Source organism: Schistosoma haematobium, chromosome 4 (assembly GCF_000699445.3).
Source record: "Schistosoma haematobium chromosome 4, whole genome shotgun sequence".
NCBI classification, from domain to species: Eukaryota; Metazoa; Platyhelminthes; class Trematoda; order Strigeidida; family Schistosomatidae; genus Schistosoma; species Schistosoma haematobium.
The window spans coordinates 16428096-16454630 of record NC_067199.1 but is presented as its reverse complement, the minus strand read 5'-3'; the positions used below and the strand labels follow the sequence as shown (position 1 = coordinate 16454630).

At 31.5% G+C, this 26535-nt stretch overlaps 1 protein-coding gene across 2 annotated transcripts in view; it reads right to left on the bottom strand.

Moving 5' to 3' along the window:
- HOXB7 (Homeobox B7) overlaps window positions 1-23135 on the bottom strand; it is a gene marked incomplete at its 5' end in the record, with an annotated part of 58706 nt that extends 35571 nt beyond the window's left edge. The window contains one exon of one of the 2 annotated variants that reach the window (XM_012942484.3): window positions 21641-23135. In XM_012942484.3, the coding sequence (XP_012797938.3) occupies window positions 21641-23135 (1495 nt within the window). Of the gene's footprint in view, window positions 1-12247; window positions 12353-21640 lie in introns of those variants that run through there. The other variant, XM_051215807.1, reaches the window with a different exon arrangement.
- Window positions 23136-26535: the final 3400 nt, after the last annotated feature.

Genomic DNA, 26535 nt, shown 5'->3' with positions numbered 1-26535 from the left:
AAATTTCAAATGTTGATTTGAATTTTGAAGTAAAATTATTTGCAAAAATTGAAGATCAGTCATTCCTATTGTGTTATTTTTGAGTTGAGAATGTAATGTTGAGTAATGCCAATGTGAACTTAATTTTAAAATATGGATAGACAACCTGTAAAATGTATGAGATTTCTAGCTTATACAATGTAATACACTGTATGTAAAAAAATATGAAACTGCATATATATATAGTAGTGTTTCATATTATTTAGTATGTTAAAAAACACTTTGAATCACATAAATCATACTTTGCAACAAATTAAATCAGCTGAAGTATTCTCCTTTCAGTAAAATACAGAAAATGAAAAAAAGGATCAATGTAATTGATGAGGGCTATTCACTGAAATGTTTATTCTTTTATTTGTTCATGTTGAATACATTTATTTATCCATTTTACTTTCGTTGTTTGAATATACACAGAACACAATAGAACATGCTTTATATATACTATATTCTTATGCATGTGACACTTTATTGATATTTGTATACATGAGATGGGACAAAATTTGACAAAACAAAAATATTATTTACCTATTTAATCTTAACAACAACAACAACAAAAGAACTTTTTTATTCTTTATTTATAGTTATCAACCCACATTATCATGATACTACGGGAAAAGAACAAACATTGATTTAGTCAATTCCATATATAGTCAATTATCTATCTTCTTTTAATCAATGAAGATAATTAATGAAAAGTGAAAAAGAAAAAAGGTATATCAACAACTTGAATCCAATTACAAGAGCCTACATAAAATTAAAAATGATTTTCCTTTTTCTGTTTTTGTTTATTTATTTATTAAATATGATAATTTGTACATCGTTTTTGATGTTTTGACTACAGAAAATTCTGATTTACATAGACAATTTGATTAATTAATTAATTAGTTTTATATGAAATGTCTACAGATTCAGACAAGTGTATTGGAGGAAAGTAAAATGTATGTTTTCTTATAATGGCGCCAATCATAAATGTACTTATATACGGAGTGTTTTATTCAATTTTACAGTTTAAAATAGATGTAACTTTTAAAAAGTTTAATTATATTTCTCTATTGATCATTGAATATTATCAGATTTGATGAATAAGGATCTTATTTGAGGTTTAAATTAAAAACACGTTTTGGACTATAATTCTTGTTTGTGATATAAACATTAAAGTGTGATGATGATGATGATGATAATAATAACTTCAAAGAAATTTACATTACGTTTAAACTTTAAACACTTATTTTAGTTTTAACAAGTAAAGAAAAGTTGTTCTTTTAGTTGATAATACTTCCAAAACGTTTGAAGTAATCATAATTGATTGATCACTGGGTGGTGATCAATATCATGTACGTCAAATCCTTATTTAGTGCAGATCGAATGCTAATCAAATCTCAATATATAGTGCACGCAGTGTCGAGTCACCTAGACTGGTGGCCAAATTGCAACATGGTTGATAGCATTCGATCTGCACTAATAAGGACTTGACACACATGACATTGATCACCACCCAGTGATCAATCAATTGTGATTACATCTCAGTCCTACAGGAGGTCGGTCGCGTTTCGGATAGCTCAGTGGTGACGTCTCTGACTGTGAAGCTAGGTGACACGGGATCGAATCCGCCAGGGAGCACCAGTTCCATCAAGATTACAGGTACACCTTGCTGACGAGTGCCAAGTAGCACGAAACCCGGTCCAGGGTTTCCTGTTGAATACCTCCAACCACTATCTAACGTTTGAAGTAATTTAGATACTTTCTCAAAAATTGATTTCTAACTACTTCAATCAAAGTTTTGCTGAATTTTGCATCATCACAAGATTTTCATTAATACATAAAAATTTAAAAGAAATAATTCAATACCGATTTTAACATGTAACGACTAACTTTTCGTAGATGTTAACTAATAAACAAGTTATTATGAAATAAGTGGATTTTAGTTATCAATGGAATTTAGGGTGAGCATTTTATCTTAGCTTGGACTCGTCAGTTGGATATACTTAGATTGTTGCGTTAAAACTTAAATTGATACACAAGTTCAGTACATTTAATTTCAGATAGCACTAAAAAGTTGTTGACGTTACATAGTTACAATGTTCTACTTCAAAATAGGTGTTTGTTTTCAGACATTTTGTTTACAGAAATGCTAGAGGATTTTCAGTACATTGACTGATAGTGTAAAGGTCCATAAGTAATTCAGTTACATAAATAAAAGAACGCTAGTCAAGATTATGTACATCTGGTAAAATACATGGTTTTTTAAGAACGAAACTCTGATCGCGTTTTTGATTGTCACTAACTTTAAAAAATTGATGTCGTTCACCTCTACTTTTCCAACAAAGTAGACGAACTATGGGAAAAAATCACTTTTACCTTTGAAATATTAAAGGACCTGTACTTTTCCTAAAACTACCAACAATTTTATTGTTAATGACTTCGTAGCTTTGAGTAGTTTTACTTGATATTGCCTTTTTGTGGAGTCTAAGCCTCCTTCAGCAGCGTAATCGAGGTTCTAATTACACAGATATGAAATTATTAGAAGCACCACTAAGAGATTAGAAGTACTCCAATTAAAATAGAGTAGCATAATTTGAAGTCAATAGACTATTTCCACATAAAAACACTGATTAAAACTACTTTCAAACAATACCAGTAGTATAATACTGTTTTTCTCAATCCGTAGTACGAAGTTAACTCATTAAATTGGTTCGGTAGTTAGATCGTCAAATAAGATCAACGTTTAGCTAATCTATCAAGTGGTTAAAACCTACTCTTTCAAACGTTTGACTGGTATCTTACAGAAATAAGAAAAAGTCACCTTGTTTATTGATTCATTCCGGCCAAAATCGAATAAATAACGGATACTCTAACTTAGTAGGATTTGTAGAATTTCAATGATAATAGTGTAGTGAACGAGAACACAAGTGGAGACAATCGAATGTATTTGAATACAGAGATTACAGAACGTCATGGTAAAATCTGAAAACCATATAGTAAATTCTTCATCTGCGAAATGTCAATCAATCATCTCAGACTTGATTATTCCTTTGTTTCCACACCAATCAATTTCTGTTCGTGTTCTCTTTTCTCCGATCTTCTTAACATTCTGCCGACTGGCATTTCACTTTCGATTGGTGATACATACTACATATATCTGTCGGCATCAGTAGCACATACAACAATAGTACAGGGAAGTACAAGTGTATATGTTACCGATAACGCATCATTACATAAAATTTTACTATTTTCCGTTATCGCGACATGTTAATTAATATCAATTAAGTTCTTTATACTGTTTTTATAAATGTTATATTTTAAACCATCCTGAGAAAACAAACTGGATTAACTATTGAATGCATACATCGCAAGGATGAAAAACATTAGCTTCATTTCAGTACAGAACTTTATGCCCGCAAAATACAAAATGCACGTAAATACTAGCTATATAGACAATAACACATTTCCTTGCACTAAATAGATTCGAAAATAAGGTTAACTGTACATAACACGTGTATTCTGATTTCATCACGCACTTGTTTGTTCAAGAGCTAACAACAATTTTAAAAAGTATACTTTGTACTTGTCCAAACACTATTCTATGGTTATTTATTGCATCTTATCAACTGTTTATTAAGTTTTAAGGACTGTGACTAAGATGGCAAGATTAGCGACTTCAAAGTTAATTATAGAATTGTTTTCCAAATTCATTTAAGTCTAGTTCTACAATTTATTCACGATGCCTCTGAACTCATTTTAAACTGAATTTACATGATGAATACTTTCTTACAAAGTGATTAATCTAGAAGCCTTTATTCGATTTTAATTTTATGTTTATTTACATGATCAGTTTCTACTATTTAATAACTGACTTTGAACTTGTAAAACAGGTATTACATTATGGGAGTTATACTACTTACCAAGATTTTAAGTAATCTATATGACTATTTATTTATTGAGTTAGTTGGAATTGATAAATAATAAACAAAATCTTTAAATATACAAATACTACTGATTATGCCAAGATCTGGTTCAAATATATACAAAAACTTAAGTATCACATCCAGATTTTCTTGTGAGTTATGATTTATAGGTTTGTATCTATTTCTCATAGAACACAATCTATTTGAAATGATCTTAAAACCATGCTAATTTACTCATTGTTCTAAGTAAACAAATGAATTGCTTGACGATCTATTAGTTTTCTTTTTAACTTTTGTCAATCAAATTATCAGATTTTAATTATCATTATTATGAGTAAAGTGAACCTGATTAGTTCATCTGTTAAAAAAAATTAATTTATCAATAAAGTATCCAAGTTACTAAATAAATATTGTATCTATATATGTTGCATAGTGACAGAATATTCAACAAATATAATATGGATTTAATAGTAAATTAATAAAATGATCCAGTTTTAAAAGAAAATTTAAAAATTTAATGAAAAAAAAGAAAAGAATTAAACGGACAGATAGTTTACTTAGTATGACAAAGCAACAACAAGAAAATAGGAGATTTATGACTGAAATAAATCACTGAAATATATATATATGGAGTTATATTATCCTTTCTAAAAGGAGACATATGAATGAATTTACCTGTATGTGTTATTCAGATATGTAACAGATACACATAGACAAACAAAAGAAAAATGAGAAATTTTCACCTGACAAGCGTAAAAGAGAAAACTAATAGATTTTTCCTTTCGTTTTTTAACCTAATTCTGTTATGCCTTATTGACAATAATTATCTTGAATTAATCATTTGAATAAGAAAACTTATCTTTAAAAACTTTTGTTTAAAATGAAAAATATTCACTTGTTGAATTAATATATTTTTGACTGAGTTATAGGGGGAGATTAACTCTGCCTGTAGCTCTTTTAAGGTTACTGCCGGGCTCCAAACCCGGAAAAAAGAGAAAGTGTGGGGATGGGGTCAGTAACCCGATCCCGTAGAAAACGACCTTGCAAAAACGATAACCAGACTAGACAAATTAAAGCATTTAAACTCTGTCCTCAGAATTGAGAGATCTTTATTCAGAAGAATTATGACACCTCATGGTGAAAGCCGAGACTATTTGGAACTCACGAGACCGATACCCCTTCTAACAACCAGAGCAACAAATTTTATGGGTAAATGGAATTTTTGGACAATGTTGGAGACTGGAAGAACCAGACAAATAGCAACGGAAATGAGGAGAAGCAACTCGGCGGCTCTCGGAATCAGCAAAAACCATTGGACCCAAGCTGGACAGCAAAAATTAGATTCGGTAGAGATGTTAGTGTACTCTAGTCACAAAGAGGAAAATGCTCCACACACACTCAGGAAGTTGCTGTAAAACTGTCCAAACAAGCACGTGATGCACTTATAGGATGGGGATCCCACAGATCCAGAATCATCAAAGCATCTTTCATAACAAAGAAGGAGGGAATCACAATGAATGTTATGCAGTGTTATGCACCCACCAATGATAGCAATGATGACGATAAATATCAGTTCTATGAGAGGCTGTAATCGATCATAGAGAAGTGCTCGGGGAAAGACTTGACTATCTTGATGGAAGGCCCAAACGCCAAGGTCAAAATGGACGACATCGGGTGTGAAGATATCATGGGACGACATGAGCTGACTGGGAGAACGGCGACAGATTTGCAAATTCATGTGCATTAAACAAAGCATTTATAGGCAGCACTATATCCCCACACAAACGCATACAAAAAGCTACGTGGGTACCACTAGATCGCACTACAGAGAACCAGATCGGTCACATTTGCATCATTAAAATATTCAGAAGACCAGTGGAAGACTTGTGAACCAGGAGAGGAGCTGACATAACTGCAGATCACCACCGACTGGTGGTTGTCAAGATAAAACTGATGCTAAAGAAACACTGAACAATTGGGGAAAAAGCATTACAGTTACTACAGTCTACCAACAAACTCCACGAACTCAAATTAACTCTCAACAACAAGTTCCAAGCCTTACAAAATCTACTGGAGGCAGAATAAACTTCTGTCGAGGACGACTTGAAAGAGATCACAAAAGCACTAACTCCAACGTGTCAGGAAGTGCTGCGTCACAACGAGCATAATCATAAATAATGAATCTCTAGCGATACTCTAGACAAAATTCAAGAAAAGAAGAACAGGAAGACAGCAATTAACAACAGTCGAACAAGAATAGAGAAAGTCAAGGCACAACCTGGATACACTGAAGTAGACAAGATGGTGGAAGGGAAAATTAGATCCGGCAAGCAGAAATATGTGGGAAAAGCTGCAAGAGAAGACGTTATGGAAAACTATGTGATACCACAAAGAAACTGGCAGATAAATATTGTAAACCAGAGAGACTAGTCAAAGACAAAGAAGGGAAGCCATTCATTGAGATTCAAGAACAGCGGAACAGATAGGTAGAACACTTTGTAGAACTCTTGCATAGACCTGCTCCACGGAACCCACCAGACATCGAAAAAGCACACACAGATCTTCCTATGGATGGCACTCCACCAACGACCGAAGAAATCTGGATGGCCATCGAATAAATAGAGAGTGGAAAGGCAGCAACACCTGACAATATACCAGCTGAAGCATTCAAGTCAGACAAAGAAGCAACTCCAAACATACTCCACGTTCTATTCAGGTGGATTTGGGAGGAAGAACAAGTGCCGATGGAATGGAAAGAACGATATCTCACCGAAACAACAAACAAGGGAGATATCAGCAAGTGTGAGGACTACACATGCATCACACTACTGGCAATATCAGGAAAAGTTTCTAACTGAGTGTTGCTGAATAGGATGAAAGCTTCAGTAGATTCACAACTTTGAAGTAGACAAACCGGATTCCGTAAAGATTGGTCGTGCACAGACCAAATCATTCTTACAGTTGAAGAACATATGGAACTTAAAACAACTGTCAACCAATGTCAGAGTCAGAATATTCAATGCGAACATCAAGATAGTTCTACTGTATGAGGTGGGAACTTCGAGAACTACTACAACAATCATCGGCAAAGTACAAACATTCATGAACAATTGTCTACGTAAGATACTCAGTGTCCGTTAACCAGATAACATCAACAACAACCTACTGTGGGGGAGAACATGCCAACTTTCAAATGAAGAGAAAAAGAGGGAAAGAAGTTGGAAGTGAATAGGACATACATCGAGGAAATCATCAAACTGCATTACGAGACAAGCACTAACTTGGTATTCTGAATAGAAACGGAAAGGAGGAAGGACAAGAATAGAATGTTTCGGGGATTGGAAGGAGACATGAGAAGGATGACTACCGACTGGAACCAACTGTAAAGGATTAGTCAAGACAGAGTTGGATCCCGAATGCATGTGGTTGGCCTATGTTCCTCTTTGAAGGGTAACAGATGTAAGTAAGTAAGCAAGTTTGCAAGAATTTTGAATTTAATGATTGTTGCGATTTCAAATTGAAAACTGAAGAGGCAGCAGTTTCAGATAAACAACTAGCAGGAATAAATATGATGATGAAACAGTGGCTAAGATATATTCTAGTCTGTTATCCGTTCATTTTTAACTCTTTTGGTAGGTGAAAACTACCATGACATTTTGTTATTTTTCATTTTGATGAAATTTATTTTATTAATCTCTTCTACCATACCGCTATCAAACATTTTCATTGCTACTTCAAATATCCTACTTCTTACTAATAATTAGGGGTATCCGAATCAAATTACTGTGTAAATGACTTGATGATTGTAAAAAATTTGTCGTATATTTAGTTTCATGTTATAGATTTCAAGATATTCAGGAAATCCTAGATAAAAAACAGTATTGCAAGGTAGTTAGGCTTCAAGAACACACCAGTCTATAGTTACTTAACATATATTCAAAATTGGAAAAGTTACCATAGGCTTAAAAATCATTATTTTGATGATTATCTTAGATAAACTAAATGAATCAAATAAAATTTATGGTAAGAAAGATATTTTGATAGATTGTTTAATTTGAACACAGTTAATACTATAAAATGCCTTTCACAAGAGAATCACCGAAGACGAAGGAGCAATAAATGAGATATATTTTCAGTTCTTCTTGATTTTCAGTAGGTATCTAACTAAAGTTAATCTGTAACGTGTACTTTCATCGAAAGAATACCTGTACACTTTGACCTTCAAATACTTCTGTAAATCACCGTAATAAACTAAACTTGACTTGATTTCTGAGTGTGATCATAGAGAGTATATGTACATAAATAACATGATATCTAAGAAGTACATAAGTTGTTTTCATATATCTAACTAATTATAAACGTTATGCTTTCAGCTGAAAATTGATGGAGCAGAACAAGAAGTTTAATGCTTTCGTTGAAGCAAAGAATAGTTATAATAAACCAAGAGATTAGTACAAAATCATAACGAGTAATCATTTAGTTACCTCAGTTTCGTCAACTTTAGACTGCTCATACTTCATTATGCAAATAAGACTATTTGATAATAGTTATGTTTGTTCATATTTATTACAAGCTCTTTTTCCCCTGTTTATGTCAGGTTTAAAATATATCTTATTAAGAAACAAGTTTTCTTTAAGTAGACGAAGTCTATCTATCATTACCATTAAAGTATATCAGTTATTAAGCTTTATAGCTTAATGTTAAAATAGGAATGCAATGGAATCATTGACTTATTACACATAGATGATACTGTAAAAACATTATAGTTTGAAGGGGTGAAGTTTTAAATACATTATGGTGCTTCTCATACATGAGAAGCAGAATTATTATTACAGAATTATTGAACTGAATACAATGTAAGATGTAGGTATCTATTCCATCAGTAATGAAATAAATAACTTACTTGAGTAAAACTGGATGTTAGTCTAAAAATCTCTGAGGAAAATTGAGTGAGACTATAATTTATGGTCGACATTTGAGTGACGCTAGAGCGATCTTGAGTGTTCACCTAATAACTACGATCAAATGATGGTTATAAACCTATGTGAAGAATTAGAATTATGATTTACAGTTGATGATTAAGGTTAGAAATTAGATTTCGGGTTTTTATCACGAACTGACATTGGCTATAATGCCAAAACTCTAGTTAGCCAAATGGGTGAATAAATTTCGCGCCAAAATCCAAGACCTGTTATTTTATATTTAATTGGTTCGTCCATAAATTATAGTCTCGTCGAAACTTGTTTATATAGCTAAGTAGGTAATTGGATTTATTTCATCTAAATAATTATCACTAATAGTGTTGGATTATTATTTGACAAGTTTAATAAGTTTACTATCTTCAAAGAGTTTAATGCCACTTTTTGTAATCTGAAATGCCTGACAAACTCATAACCTTTTAATAAATTTATTCCATTCAACTTCTTACGGTACATAATAGAACTCTATATTTACGATAATAGCTGATACAACATATAGATTGTGATTAGATGTGGAATCGAGGATGCGCATTTCGCCCTATTTAGGACTGGTTTCGGAGTTAACAATCCTGGAATGGACGATTATCCAGCTGACGGATCTCAAATAGGACGAAGTGCTCATGCTAGTCGAGTTTCATCTATTCCATATAGACTTGTGACATAATGACTATATTGAAGCAGTTTACAAAAGATGCACGTATGTGAACTAAGACTAGTTGAAATTCAGTCAAAATATAAACGACGAAATAATTCAGACTATTATAAATGAAATTACAATAATTGGTATTTCAAATGTCAACTATTAAAATGTAAAGACTTACGTTCTGGAAGAAATATCCAATCACATTAAAAACTAATAGCACAAATAAGTCCTGAAAAACATATGAAACCTGAAGTTCAATTAATGGCTTTCTGTTCCTAAACTTATTAAAATAGGTTGTTCATTTATTGGATTCCTTCAGTTAATATACTGACGTATATATATTTCCTGCACTTCTTGATTAAGTTGAACGAATTCTATCCCTTTATTTTGAATGACTCTTCAGTTTAACCTTGAGCGAATCCTAAGTAGATGTTGAAAAATACTTAAAACAGAGTTTCATCGATAAATATCACTCAGTTATTACTTAAATCTACAAAGCTCTAGATTGGTTTTTCGCAAAAAGGACCATAGAGTTTGAAACCATACTCAGATCCTTCAGCAATTTCGATATATGACCTGGTCACAAAGATTAAATAACTGTTTCAACGTATTTGGGCAATAAGGATTTCTCTTTTAAAAAATAAGGAAATATATGCAAGATGTCGAAGATTATTTTTCTTATGCTGTGAACCAAATAAAGGATAGAATATAAACGGCGCCGGAACTGTGTTTTTGCTAGCGACAGACCTTCTGGGCTAGACTGATAAATTATATATGTAAGGAGAGCGAGAGGGAGGTAGGGAGAAGACAATGTGTTGACAAATTTTAATCAAAGAAATTAGCTTGCATTATGAATAAAACTTCTTAACACATTTTATAAAATTTATTTTTTAAAAGTCATGGGCCATTTTAGTTATTAAAATATGTTGAAGTTCACAATGTTGATGATTTTCATTATTCTTAGTGTACAGTAGTCAGTTATAATTAAATAACTAATATTCATACTCGGAAAATTTTTATGGCAAACAAAGTCTAAAACGAACTTCACTATCAAAACTTACCAAAACACGAGACATTTAAGGCTTAGACTAAATTTCTAAGTAAAATGTTGAAACTATTTAATTGGAACTCCTGTAATTTTTACAAACATGGTTTTACATGAATGTTATTTGTTTACCTACTGGTTAGGATTTTGTGAGATTTCGACAAAGTTTATATGTAACAAATCTGAACAAGTTTAAAAGTAAGTCCACATAATTTCAATCACTACCGAGTTTTATTGAATCAGAAAGATGATACATACTAATGGTAATCCATTTGACGAGATATTAATCTAGAGTCGGTTATGTCTAGTGCGGTCAGCATTGACAGCATTGACCTAACCAGCTTGTAAAACTGTGACTTCGAACGTGGTAAATTTATCACAGAAATCGAACAATGCTTATGTTAGTCAGATCACTTTTTCATATTTCCTAAGAGCTGCATACATGCTTATCTACGAATATATACAAGTATTTAAACATTATTACCCATTCTTATAAACCATTATTTTTTAATTATCAGTAAAGAGTAATAAAGATGATTGAATTTCATTAAAATCATGAATTTATCTGCGTTAGATTACTACCGAAAATATGGAAGCATTGAACGGCCGTTTAGTCTGAGTATGATACTTCTCAGTGGTGTACATCCACCACCCTGAACACGAAAACAAAGCCCAGGATAGTCGCTTTTGTATGTGTATGCTTAAACTCTAGACCACTGAGTCGACATCCAACAACTGTCTCACATCCAACACGATTAGCTCCGCTGGTCACGACTTCTCACTAGAACTCCTGTAGATAATCGCGCAATATCGTGGATAGATTGAAGTCAAATATTAACATCGTTGGATGTCAAGTCAATGGTCTAGAGTTTGGGTGTTTACGTTCGAGACCGAAGATCCTAGGCTTGGTTCTTGAATACATGTAGGGTGGATCCACACCACTGAGGAGTATCATACTCGAACTAAACAGTCATCTAGTACTTCCATGTTCTCAATAGTGATCTAAATTAGATCGATTCATGGATTCAATAAAACTTATGATGATTTTTCAATGTTTATTATGACTGAAAAACAATGTAGACATTTGCAAAGTGTTTACAACTAATATTCCTTTAAAATATCAATATCGTTATAAACTTAATATATGATTTTCACTGAATATTTATTTTGGGATTATCGATTAAGAAATTCCCATTTTATTTAAAACAAAGATCTTTATTTTAGCTTTATTTGCTTAAAAATGTTTATTGCACAATAAAGTTCGACTGTTCTCAATTTTTTTACATTTTCAGTCAAGTTTATGCTTATAAACTAACTTAGTTGTATACTAAGAGAGATGGAGAGAGAAAGAGAGAAAAAAAGCAATCTATTACAACTCACATAATAAGACGACTGAAATTGAGGACAAGAATGTTGTATGTTATTTTGTTTATTAAAAAAACTTCTTTGTAAACAATATTTCACACCAAAATCATCATTAGACTGGCGCCATTACTGTTCAATAACATGTGAATAGCCCGAATGATTGTTTTAGTTGTGTAAATATATATTAAATTTTCTTTATAGTCTAAAATTCAACCAGTACAAATGAACATAAGTATTTAATTAAAGTTCGTATTTTCATTCATTAACTTACGTTAGAGACAAATCTTCAATTAACCAAAAGGAAACGATATATTCTTGGGAAAGAAAGTACAGTAATGCTCAATTGAATTTGATGAAGTAACTTGGTGCATGAATGACTTAATATTATAGTAGGTGACTAGTTCATTCATGTGTTTGTTCTCCTTGTGTACGTATATATATATACTAAATAGCTTTGTTCTACGTTTACTTAAACGTAATAAAAATCACATATAAACACTCACAAATAGACAACAAACGTTTAAGTCTCACAAATTGTAAAAACTTTGGAAAAAGTATATTTAGAAACAGTGAAAAAAAATATTAGAAACGAACACACTAACAAGATTTGAAAATAAAAAAAAGTTAAAAAATTAGACTCATGCTTGAAAATAAAATTTGTAGCCAATCTTAATTGAGTGGATCTATAACATATATATAAGTTACATATAAAACTTAACCAATATATAGGGAGAGTCCACAAAAATATTTAATCTGATAGGGGTAAGAAATCAGTTCGTCAGTCGATCAGTTAAACATTTAAAGCATAAATTACGACAAAAGTTTTTTTCTAATAAAAACAAACAGAAAGGTGACACTATTTGTTATAATAAAAAAATAGACCCGTTGTGTTCTTTCCATAAAATTGTATGTCGTTTTGTTTGTTTCGTTTAATTTGTTCACTGATTATTTAGTTATATATGCTCATGAAATTATAAAATTAATGTACATAACGCTTTTTGAAGGAGAAAAAAAATTCTAATCGAGTGGTTTACAAATTGGTAATCTGAAGAAGAAGAAGAATGGCTTTATGAATACAAAATGAATTGATTTTTTTACAGGGTAATGAACGAATTGAACAAACTCTCCTTCGTTTGTAATTAGTTAATTCATATTCAGTTTTTGATTGAGATCATGAACCGATTGATGTTAGACCACCACCTTTCGAAACCTGGAAGCACTGGACGGCCGTTTCGTCCTATTGTGAGACTCCTCGGCAGTGCTCATCCACGATCCCGCTCACAGGATTCGAACTCAGTGCCTTCGGTCTCGTGCGCGAACGCTTAACCTACTGGACCGCTGAGCCGGCATCCAATGGTGATAGTGTCTAACATCAACCGATACACTAAATTGCGCGAACAAATTCCATTATACTGAGGTAGATACCTGTCTCTACCCGACATGGATTAGCCCCACTGGTCACGGCTTCTCACTAGAACTCCGAGAATTCCCTCACGAAGCTAGTCACTAGTGAGCACATTTTGATTACTGGTATAGGGTTTGTGGAGATTATTAAGTTTTTGATTGGGATCATGAACCGATTGATGTTAGACCACCTTTGGAAACCTGGAAGCACTGGACGGCCGTTTCGTCCTATATTGAGACATCATCACCACTAGATGCCGGCTCAATGGTGCAGTAGGTTAAGCGTTCGCGCACGAGATTGAAGGTCCTGGGTTCGAATTCCGTGAGCGGGATCGTGGATGAGCACTGCTGAGGAGTCCCATAATGGGACGAAACGGCTGTCCAGTGCTTCCAGGTTTCCAAAGGTGGTGGTCTAACATCAATCGGTTCATAATCTCAATCAAAAACTTAATAATCTCCACAACCCCTATACTAGTAATTCATATTCAGTTTATTTAAATACTAAATAGTTGAGATTTGTGATTAACTAACGTTAGATTCTTTAGCTTATCATTCATACTATACATTAGATAACTGAAATTCAGATCTGCATAAGTCTTAGTGTACTTTAAGTAAAAGTTGTGAAGCATAACGAAAGTATTGCTGAATGTTATCTACACTTGAGTAGTTGTTCAGGTTATTATCTTTTTTTGTGATAACAACATAATCTGTCTTAAGTGGTTCATTTAAATCATTTATTTTGTCAGCAGAAAGTACACTCTAAAATGATTTGTAGTTTTAATCAAGGATATTTTAGAAAACTTTTTTAGCATAAGCTATGAAAATCATGAATTGTTTCGGTTGTCAAAAACTTGGATATATGATCAATATACAAGCGACATCGACTGACTACGGTCAATAACTAAGCTTATTAATATGAGAACAATAATTCTTTTTTAGTTGATCATTCCAGGTCATATGTATTTTTTTGAGAAACGTATACAACATTTATGCCATCAGCTATTAGACATTTAAAATCCTTAAGCTTTGTTCAATTCCATTGTAGTATACAACTGTCTCTTCGGAAGTAAACTTGGGAAACAATTGTTTCTAAAGAACTCAGTGTAATAAAACCAGAAGTTATCATCAGTGTAGAGATGTTATGTCATCCGTTTAACATAACCATCAGGCTTCAAAGAGTAGATTTTAAATAAGGATATACTCTGGTAAAAGAAATTAATATTTCATTGTAACACCATGGCATTTTTCAAGTGTGCAATATTAGATCAATAGACATTTCTTAAAACTAATGGGATTATTATCGATACTGTGAATACTGCAGTTGCATTTACAGTACTTTATAAATAATAATGTACATAGTTAAAAACTAAATGTATCATAAATGGAGTCTCATTTCAAACCTACAGGGTACAAATTGATTTCTTCTTGTATGATTTTATTCTCAAATTTAAAACTTATCATAACTTTAGGGTTTAAGTTAATGAATATCTGGGAAAGTATAAATAAAAGTTTAAGTCTCTACACATTGAGGTTTCCATTTAAAAATGGTTCTATTTGATCGGTAATTTTTTTATTTTCATCCATGGTTCTTTTAAATTGAATCTATGTTGTGTGTTTTTTTTAATTAAGAAACTTCTGACTGAGTAAAATATTCATGTGTACTTATAGACTGATGGATTAATTCATGCTGATGATTAATAATCGGATATTTACTATGCAGCTTATTCCAAAGTAATGTGATCTATTAAAATATAGCGCATAATCTACTGAATTTCAATGGATTTTGCTTTTTGTTGAAATGAAAATTATTCAACCAGGAATAACCCTGATGAGTGCTATTTCAATCATACACTCGAATTTTTTATCATAAATTATTAGTTATCACAGTAACTATGTACATCAAATGATTTACATCAATCCATACATATGTTTAATGGCATTATAATATTTCTTCCCAAAGATCTATGACAATTCCCAAAGCTAATTGTTTTTACTAAAATGAAGTGAATTCATTCATATTACGGATATATTATATCTTCGTAGACGAGTTAAACACAGATCAGTTCATTGTGCGTTTTCGTAAGTAGGTTAGGTTCAACAATAATAGGTGTATATTCGTTTGCTGATAAGTATTATTATTCTCAAACACCAATAAAACAAATACATGAAAAAGAAAATTTTGAAAAAATTGGTTATCTACGTATTCTAGAGAATTCCTATCATTAGAACAAAACTCACTATAATCATCATATGCTCACTAGAAGCCGTGACCATTGGAGTTCGACCGGGTCAGTTGTGAGATAGTAACTCACTAAAGACAATTGTGGACGGTGGTGCAATTCTGTGGATTGGTTGAAGTTAGACATTCACACCGTTGGATGCCGACTCAGTGTTCTAGAGGTTAAGCGTCCGTGTTCGAGACTGATAGGTCCTGAGTTCGACTCTCGAGAGGCGGGATCGTGGATACGCACTTCTGAGGATCGCCATACTAGGACGAAATGGTCATTTAGTGCTTCCAGGTTTTCCATGGTGGTCTAGCTTAAACTGACTCATGATTTCAATTATTAAATTACTACAATCTCCATAAAACCCCTCTTTGACCAAATGGTAATTTATTCTATATTTGTTTAGCATAAATATCACTTCACAGATCTTTAGTTTACATCAGTGATATATTTCAATCCACCCAAGTGAATAACAAAGTAATCAAATTGTTATAGCAGTCTCTTTCACTTCTGAAGCTAAAAAGTAATCGGATCATAAAATATAATGAATTAAAAGATTGTTTACAGTTGGATTATTTTGTAAGTCCTAGTTAAAATAACTAATGGAGAGTTTTTTTGTTCTAATAATAGAACCTCTCTAGAATGCTTAGATAATGTCTGTTATGACACAAATCATCTTTAAATCATATTAAATCTCCACAAAACAATTACAGTATTCGTAAATATCAATAACCTGTGTAGTCAACTAAGTTCCAAGTAAGACAATAGCTTATCACCGAAATAGAATAAAAATTAAACTACATCATTATTTAACTGAAGTTGAAAATATGAATTTTTCTAGTACATGTCTACTACTTAGTAGCATTATAAATATAAAGATCTTAGTAGAATAAATTACCACTGAATAATTCTGCATAGCTTGTGTGTTTTCGTTGTGAAAACAATATCACTCGCAACTAAAATATAAGGATGATGATTATCAAATAGTTTAACTGACTGCATAATTTTAAAGGAGGCAAATTTAATTTTGAAGTCTAGTGGTTACGTTATATATGATTTCGTGTCCAAATGTACTGAGAATAAAACTTTAATTTAATGTTTGATATATTAGATTGTATCGTCGTTGTATGCACAAACCACTTTTCGATTGACTTTCTATCATCAAAAATTAACACCAATGTTTTCAGTTGTCTTTAACAATTACCTCTGATGGCTAATCGAGTATGTATGTAATAAAACATCAATAGCTTATTATGAGTATCAAGTACAAAATCTATCGCTTTGATGCTAACGAAAATTATAGACAAAATATGTGACCTACTTAACTTGATTGTGAATTATCTGAGTTCATAAATAAATCATGGTATGAAAATTCAAGTCTAATTAATAATATCCTTTATACCGAAGTGATTTAACGTCTTCAGCAGTGGAATAGATGATGCATGTGTTGTCCTTCTTGGGACTCGTTAGCTGGATATACTTATATCCATCTACTCTGTAGAAATTTGTATTATAACGGCTACACAGAGTGCACAGATGCCAAATAAAAATGATCAAGTTTTGGTCAAGCAATCAACAATGGGATAATCCTACCTATTATAAATTAAATTAATAATGTCCTCGTTTAGTGATATTTGTTAATAACCAGGCTCAAAAAAGAACGCTCAAACGTTTGTAAAGATTACATATTTTTAAAACCATTATTGAAAAAACTTAGAAAAAAGGTCTTTACAGAATAACATTCCAAAGTACCTTGAAGATAAAGTCTTAAGTTAAAGTATAATCGACATCTCTTATTCCAGAAGGCTTAGGATGATGTTAATTTGTATAAAATAAACCAAGCTGAATATGTGGTTTTTCTTTGAAAATGTCATTTGTTAAAAATTAAAAAAAATTATCATAAAAGTTCCCATTGTTCTGAATGTAGCTCTAAACGATTTTTGACAAAATCTCTAACAGCACACTAAGTACTTGTGTGTTACTAGCAAAATTTATCCATTGATACTAGTTCGATTACACTTTGTCTGTGATGAATTAGAAAGTATAAAAATGCTTGAAAAACAAACCAAAAAGTTTTGATGATTAAATTAAGGTAAATATTTATTTGCCTATCACTCCATTTTTACAGCATATTAAACTATATTGTAAGCAATGATGGATAGTGGCTAGCAGTGGAATCCAGGACGCGCGTTTCGTCCTATTTGGGACAACTAAGAAATACTTGGAAATAAAAGTAGCGACTATACAGTCTCTATCGACGTTTTGACAAACAGCTTAATATCATGTCATTCTGATTTGTTAAACAGTCCTAACTGGGTTATGTTACTGAAATCCAATTACTCATTTTATTCAGGAGCATAAACAAGATAGAATTATCAAAATAATTTCGGTATTACAGTGAGGGCCAAATCATTTGAAGCTGCCCCTTCCAGCCATACAAGTTGGTCAAGCCTAGTAGGCTCCTCTGGAGCAAAACAGGCCACATCAAAGCACGGCACAACTACCCGGGCTAGGATAGCTGTTTTTGCTACCAGTTAGAGTTTGCCCAGTGAGGAGCAACCCCGTACATTACAGGCACCACTTTTGTCAATTTTTGTCGATTTTCCATTCAAGAGTAATTGTGCTGTGTTTCTTTGTGGAGTCCGTAATTTATTTGAAGTTACCGGTCGAGTGGGTGATTAGCCCGATCTCTACCACGCGGGTTACTGTTCACGTTAGTTCATGAGTCATTCGTCCCACTATCCAGGAGGCATGACGCGAACGTGTCAGTCGGATTTTTTCTTCAAAACATACTAATAATCCGCCCCCATATTCGTAACATGCAGTTTTCCAAAACAAATGACTTATATGCTTTCATTATTCAGATTCAAACTGAATCGTATCGTTGTTCTTTAGTACCTTGATATTTTCTAAGCTAAAAACAGTTTATAAAACAAATAATTTGTAGATAGCAGTGTACTAATATAGAATACGAGGATCAAAAATGCAACAGTTGTTCTCTTAGTCTAAGCATATATATGTTTAGAAAAGAAATTGAATATTTACTAAACAACTTTTTCAAATGAAATGATCACTTACAAAACAGCTTCGATGATATTACGTACTTACTTCTGACAGTTGGTGGATAAAAACGCCTAAAGTCAGGTACTAATTAAAACTAAAGTGATAATAAATAGGATATTTTGTTTAAACATAAAGATATAATTAAATAATTGTTTGGCAACTGTCATGAATATTTTTTCTCAACTAACTAATGTTAGCCATTGCTTTGTATACAGATATTTGAACTATCGTTATTAACCTATATGAAAGTTTGTACTTTCAGACACTTGTAATATTTTCAATACAGTCGTAGACAATAATTCAAAGTCTCTGAAACTTGTCATTTATAGGACAATCCATTTATTTGATTTTATGATTTGTGTAAAGTACAGGTTTTAAAATATTATAAGACTTAGTAAGGTATGGTGGAGAAGATGTGTAGCTCAAGTGAATGATTTTGATGGAGTTTTGTCCTCTGAGCTAGATGATTGGGTCGTGAAGTTTTCATCATTCTTCTGAACGATATCATCAGACTTCTACCCGAAGTCTGGGTTTAATGCAAAACGATGTTGTATTAGCATTACTTTAGGGAGAAAAAAATGTTATAAAAAATCCATGAGTAAACTTTATGATGCACATAATTAGCCATTTGTCCATTTTATTTAGAAAAATAGAGGAGTAAATGAATATAATCGATTTGACAATTGAATTTACTTTCTTTTAAATAATCACTTTAGTCAATGATACAGAAACCGGTATTTTTAAACAATTTATTTCCCATTTATTGTATAATCAAAAATTAGCAAAATGGAAGTGCATCAGCTACTCACTCAAACTGATTAAATAAAAAAAGTTGAATTTCTTCCTATCGGTTTTATATGCAACCGATAAATTTGATGGTATGTAAAATTTTTATGGATACTTTATCTGAAATAGTGAACTGTTAATTATTTTAAAATAGTCAGTTTACATTAAAATGACTTCAGTCTTACTAAATTTAATTTTAAATATGAAATCAAATGCTAGAATTATCAGATGGTGGTTGGAGGTACTCAACAGGAAACCCTGGGCCCAGGTTTCATGCTACTTGGTACTCGTCAGCAAGGTGTATCTGTAATCTTGATGGAACTGGTGTCCCCTGACGGATTTGACCCCCTGTCACTCAGTCAAAGATGTTACCACTGAGCTATCCGGGCCGCAACCTTTTATTTATTTTATAATGGATATTAAAAACAGAAATGTGAAAGACAAATTTCACTTTACTTAATTCTTCTCAACTAAATGTACACCTATCCCAGTGTTATGATTTCCGCTGAGACTATAATTTAACAACTTGAAGTGTTTAATTGCTAACAAAATTTACTCATATCAGTGTTGAATATTTATAATGGGAAATTATAAATATTTACAGCAGAGAACTGTCAGTTCACTCATTTCTCAACAAGGTTATTAAATACATCCATATTTCACAGATGTGCTAAATTTAGATGATTGGTCATATGCAACTATAAATAATAACTAGGTATTTAGTAGAAACTTGCGATTAATTCTCAGCATTATTTAGACATGGCAGAAAACAGTGTGTAATTATAACTACAACAGTAGACACAAACATTCGTCAAAATTTAATCAAGATAATCATTAGATAATCTTCATCATGGGGCTGTGGAGATTGTTAAGTTTTTGATTGAAATCATGAACCGATTGATGTTGGACCAACACTAAAAACCTGAAAGCATTAGACGGCGACTTCGTCCTAGAATGGGACATCTCAGCAGTGCGCGTCGGTGGTCTAGATGTTAAGAGTTCATGAGAGAGATCAAAGGTCCTGGATTCGAATCCCAAATGCGGGATCGTGGATGAGCACTGCTGAGTAGTTTCGTACTAGGGCGAACCGGCCATTCAGTGCTTCTGGGTTTTCAATGATGATCTAATATTGATCGATTAATAATCTCAACTACATAATCTCTTGGAAAAAGATACTAACATTTTGCGATTTAAGATTGTTCAAAAACCAGTTATATCTACACAAAATGGCCTCATATCTAATATCTTAAATCCATTTTGGACAACTTTCATCAAAATGTCCTGGTAAATATCTATTAATGATATGCGTACAATAGTTTCCGCTCAGTACCATAAATCAAACAAGTTTAAGGTTGTTTCAATGTTTATCATCCATACTGATTTCCAAAATATTGTCAGCCAAACTATATGTATGTGGTTTATTTATAACAATAGTTATACTCCTTTAAAGTCTTAGTTATTAATTGAAAGTTACAAAATGAAACAGTGTGATCATTTAGCTTTTGGTGCAATAATAATAAATGCCTTCAATTGTAAAATGAATAGTTTTGTATCAAAAGATTATGAAAAAAGCCTTCAATTAATCAGTCATGAGTTTCAGTGTTAATGGCTTTACTGTTTATACATTTAATCATTGTATTTGTCTTTTGTCATAATAACATTGCTTTTTGCGTTCTGATGCTAAAATACAAAATAAAAGATATATATGCCATAATTCATATGATCCTGTTGTCTCAGGATAAATGAACTATATTATAAAACCTAGCCAACTTCATCCTACATAATAATTAAGTTTGTCAGATATCAACCGAATTCTTTTTATCACATTAGTTTTCTTTATCTTCATAGATTTCAATTACTGTACAAAGTTTTTGGTTTTGTCGATAGTCTCGTCTCTTACACTAAAGCCAAATGTTATTCCCTACAAAACAGAATAAAATGAATATTTGTGCATTAAACAACAAAAACGGTCAAATCTCTGAACATGTTACAGTACTAAAAGAATGGATTTAATTTATTCCGTATTGTTTTAAATTATCGAGTTCATCCTTAACGAATACGATTAACATTATTCATTATAAATAAAATATGAACTACTTTGTAGTAGATCTGATTTTATCAAGTAGGGTATTTTAACGATAAAATATGAATAAACAATTAAGCTAAAAACTGATTGAATAACTTACCCACAACAGTCATCCATGGCCATATATGTGTTGGAGATAATGAAGATCTAACACTATTATTACTACCACCACTGTTTAGATGATTTCCTATGTTTACACTATTCTCCATTTGATGATGATTATTATTTTGTTTATTCAGCCTTTCACATGGTGTTGATGATGGTGATATCATATCACTACCATCTATTCCGGATTCTCTGCTATGTCCACTTAAATTTAAATGTGATGAAACACCAAAATTAGACATTCCAGTATTAGCTACCATATAATTTGTAGCAGCTGCGGCGGCAGCAATCGCAGCCACGGCAACTGCTGCATTATTCGATGACGTAACTGTCATATTTTGTCCCATATGTCGTATCATATCAGGTGACGTTATATTAAGACTGGCATTATTGTAACCACTAATATTCATACCACCGACAGAAGGAGTTTCCACTGCTACTGCATCAGCTGCTGTTTTATTTGTAAAATGTTTGTAATTAGATTTAAAATGTGAATCAATTGTTTGATTATCTAGCGAATTAACAGTGTTATTTATTTCTGAATTTATCATAGATGTATTAGTAAGTGATGTAGAATTAGGATTATGAAAATCTAAAAATGGATTTGACGCATCAATACGTTGATTTTCAGCATTTGCAATATCTGAAGCAGAATGTCGTAAAGGATATCGTATTGATGAATTTAACAAACTAATCGGTGAATAATTTGAAACCAATGGATGAAATGCACCCATTTCACATGGCTGATTTGATTTATTGTAAGGTGATTGTGCTTTGGCATTATTATTATTGTGAGCCGAGGAAATTAAGTGCAATGAATTGCCAGGACCAAGTTGATTATTAGTACTAATTATTGTTGTATTATTATTCATATTCGTACCAGGCAAAGAAAAATGGGTAGAATTAGTAAACAAGTCAATGGGATGAGAAGTATTTGATCCAAGATCGAAATGATTAAATTCTGAACGTGATCGAAAAGTATTCATTTTCATATTATAAACATTGTTATCATTATTATGATTATTATTACTGTTAACGCTATGTATATTATTACTTTTGTTAGAATTAGTAATATTCATTGACCCAGTAAAAGTGTTCGAAAATCCAGAAGGATTTTGATAAATTTGTGAATCAGTTTGATTTGTATCCGTAAAAGAATTAGTGAAAAATGCCGCAGCTAAAACATTTGCTGTTGACGATGATACTGAAAGTGTGGGATTTGAAAATTCATTATTACAAGTAGATAATGAAGGCTGACGTAAATTCAATTGTGTATTCGAATGTAATTGTGTATTATTAGTAAGTTGTAGACTATTACCAGTATTATTATTGTTAGATAGTGTATTTTGAGTTAAAGTGTTACTAATATTATTACTACTATTCCATTCAGATCGAAATGTATCTACTTGTGATGGATTAGGTATACAAGAACCTAATGAACGTGGAAATAAATTATCAAATGCAGAATTAAGACCAAGACGATTATCCATTGGAAACATAATAAACTTGTTAAATTATTCTCCCTTTCCAACTATTGAATAAAAAAACATTGATGAAAACAATGACACTTATATCAATAAAGAGGATAAATGAAATTTTGATAATCGATTTGATTTGAAATGGTGAAGTTATTTACAATGAATAATTAGTACTTCAACTTGATGAATAATGAACTTTTTCTTCAAGATTTATGTTCAGCTGAAATGTTCTACAAATCTATACATATTGAATATATATATATATTACTATGTAAAACAATTTTCATTAAGTAATATATCCAAAACATGTGTAAATTATTATCATAAAATAGAATTTTTTTAATCAATCGATTATCTGTTTTGTGAATGTTTCTTTCTTCTTCTTCGATGTTACGTAATGAATATCTGAACAAATTTGTTGAATGGATCGTTGATTATAATTTCATGAAATGATTTATTTTAGTGTATAATGTAATAAATTTTCTGATTAGACTAATAATGATGACGATAGTAGTAGTAATAATAATGTCATTAACAATAATAATTACTATTATTACTATTATTATTATTACTATTGCATGTGATATAATGAATTATTAATATTGATTGTAATAAAAAATAATGACTAGTGAAATATAATACTCTGAATTATAATTGACTGATAAAATAATGAGTCACAAATATTAATTCTTTATTTGTGTATATGTGTTTGACTGTTTGGTTAAGCAAATATGTGTGTTATCCCCCATGATCATTTTATGTCATATTTGTAATTCAATAGATAGGTTGATTTTTCTACCAGTAAATATATTTGATAAAGGAAAGAGAAATCAAGACAGGAACAGAAAAAAAAACGATAACGTTACTAATCAGAAAGTATGTATAGATAGACATACTAACAAAAAGCACATAGATACATAACAAAAAAAAGGGATACTCTTTGTTACTGATTGTTTGCAGAAAACAGAAAAAAACAAAACAAAAATACATTTCTCCAAGTATAATGAACACTTGTTGATTTTTTTTCACAATTTCTGTTAAACTTTTCTTACCAATTTTTTGTTTATTTCATGTGTCTTCCCCTGAGAGGTTTTTTTTCTTTTCAAATTATAACTTGTTACTTTATTTAACCAATCATTACGCGAGTAGAACAGATATGTCGTTTTCGGCTAATCAATTTTATCAGTTAACTTTTGATTGGTTAATAGAAATAAATAGGAAAGAAACAATAAATTATTTTAAGCAAAGGGAGTAAATATATTAGAGCATAAAAATGCATGAAAAAATAGAGAAAATACTCATTTTCCTTTAGTATCATCACGCAATATCTAAAAGGAGGGAAACATAAAATAATTAGTGTTTGGCGCCAAAACCAACTTACTGTATATATCATGTTGAAAAAAAATGTTAATTTGTGTTTATTACCTTTACACTGGTAAGTACGTATATACAATCACGCGTATATATAACAGTCAGTACACAAAACATTATACTAACAATCAGTGTATGAAATTTATTCTATTGCGCGTAACAAATAATATACTCACATTACGTTATGTTACCTTAACAACAACAACGAAAAAAACAAAACAACAACATGTTTAACATTAAACAATTTATTGTAGATTTGCGCAAAACAAATAAATATACACAAATAATTTGTTTTATTACTGGCATCAGAAAAATGAATAAGCAAATAAAATTAACCAAAAGACTATAAGTATCAGAAGAAGAAGAAAGAACAAATATGAACAAATAAGATAACTCCCTCCCTCTGTTAATTTGTACAATGTATGTATATATATACATATAATGATGCTATTTATGTTTAAAAAAACAGTTCTCTGACAATGTATTGTTTTTGTTTTTTACCCTAATGACTACGTAACCAAGCTGGTTCCAGTATTACTTTGTATCAATATCATGTATTACAATTATGGAATTTATTAAAGAATTTCCGAACTGTTAAACAAGCCTCTCAACAGCATTGTTAGTCGCCATGGTGTTTATGACTAGAGAAGCAAAGTTACACTTCCTCTTTGTATTTTGTAGAAAATAATTAACATTATATTTATACATTTTTACACTGTTTAAAAAACAATTGTTTCGTAAAGACCAACAGTGTACCATTGTAAGATTAGTGCAGTTGCGTATATATATACACTATTGATATGTATTGCCGTAAACATGCAAACATTTTACGTACAAACATCAAGATCATTAAACGTAATTGGAATCATACATATATAACTGGATAATAGCTTTTGCAATTATTTAACATATACAGCAATCAGTGATAAACTTGATAATAAGCGGATGGGTAGATGTAATACAGAGATAAGAAGAGAGTAGTTTCATTCCACATTGATTAATGACTAGTCATAGCATATAATGATTGTAACATCGGTTATCAACGGCTTTTTCTTTACGTTATAAGATCAGCTACGAATAAAGATGAGACAATCGGAATTGAAAAAAGAACACTGTCCGGTATTTTTATTTAAATTCAAAAGTGAATGACTTTCATTTTACAGCATATAAAGGTTTGGTCGAAATACATAAGAAGATTTAAAACCATTAAGAAATATATATTTTTTCACCTAATGCTAGAGAACATTTGAAATGTTCACTCCATTCCATGTAGACTATACTAACACGTAAATCAATGAGACTTGTTTCAGTTAAGTATGTTTAGATTAGAATATTGAAGTAATCATTGTGTCATTGTTCTACTGAATAGTAGGGCTGCATAAATAGGCATCTATTTCCAGACATAACTTCCACATACCGTTGTGCTGGAAATCCATCACCTTAGTTCTCTAATGAACTCCTGTCTAACTAACCGTGGGAATGACACAGATCCAGAAAATAAAACCTTCAGTGTATGTGTTTTGCGTCAAATAAATTATACTATTTAGCGGCATCTCTCTTAATTTAAGGCAGAAAAGCTGATAATGAGCCATGAAATAACTTTCTAAAACTATAATACATCAATAAGTCACATTACTTCTGGGGCGAAACACTTAGAATTCGTGCATATATTCTGTTCATCATTGAAACGTTGCTTCAAAATCACAAGGTCATTTTAATGTTATCGTTAAGTCGTTCCTACACTGTAATGATACAATTTTTCGTTTCCGTTACATTTCGATTTGTTTGAGTACCATTAGGCTAAACTATACAATTTGTAGATTTATTTGCATGTGACTGTAAATGTAATGATAATAGTATTATGATAATAATTCATTTCTAATTTGAAGTGGTCGGCAACAATCGACCATATGTCCTAGATATATGTTTCGTGGCGGATGACTCAACTTAGCAAGCCATATCCGCTCTCTCAACAAAACTAAACTGTGAGGATTGCAACTCATTTCATTAGCACTCGAGCAGCTCATCGGTGCCATCTCTG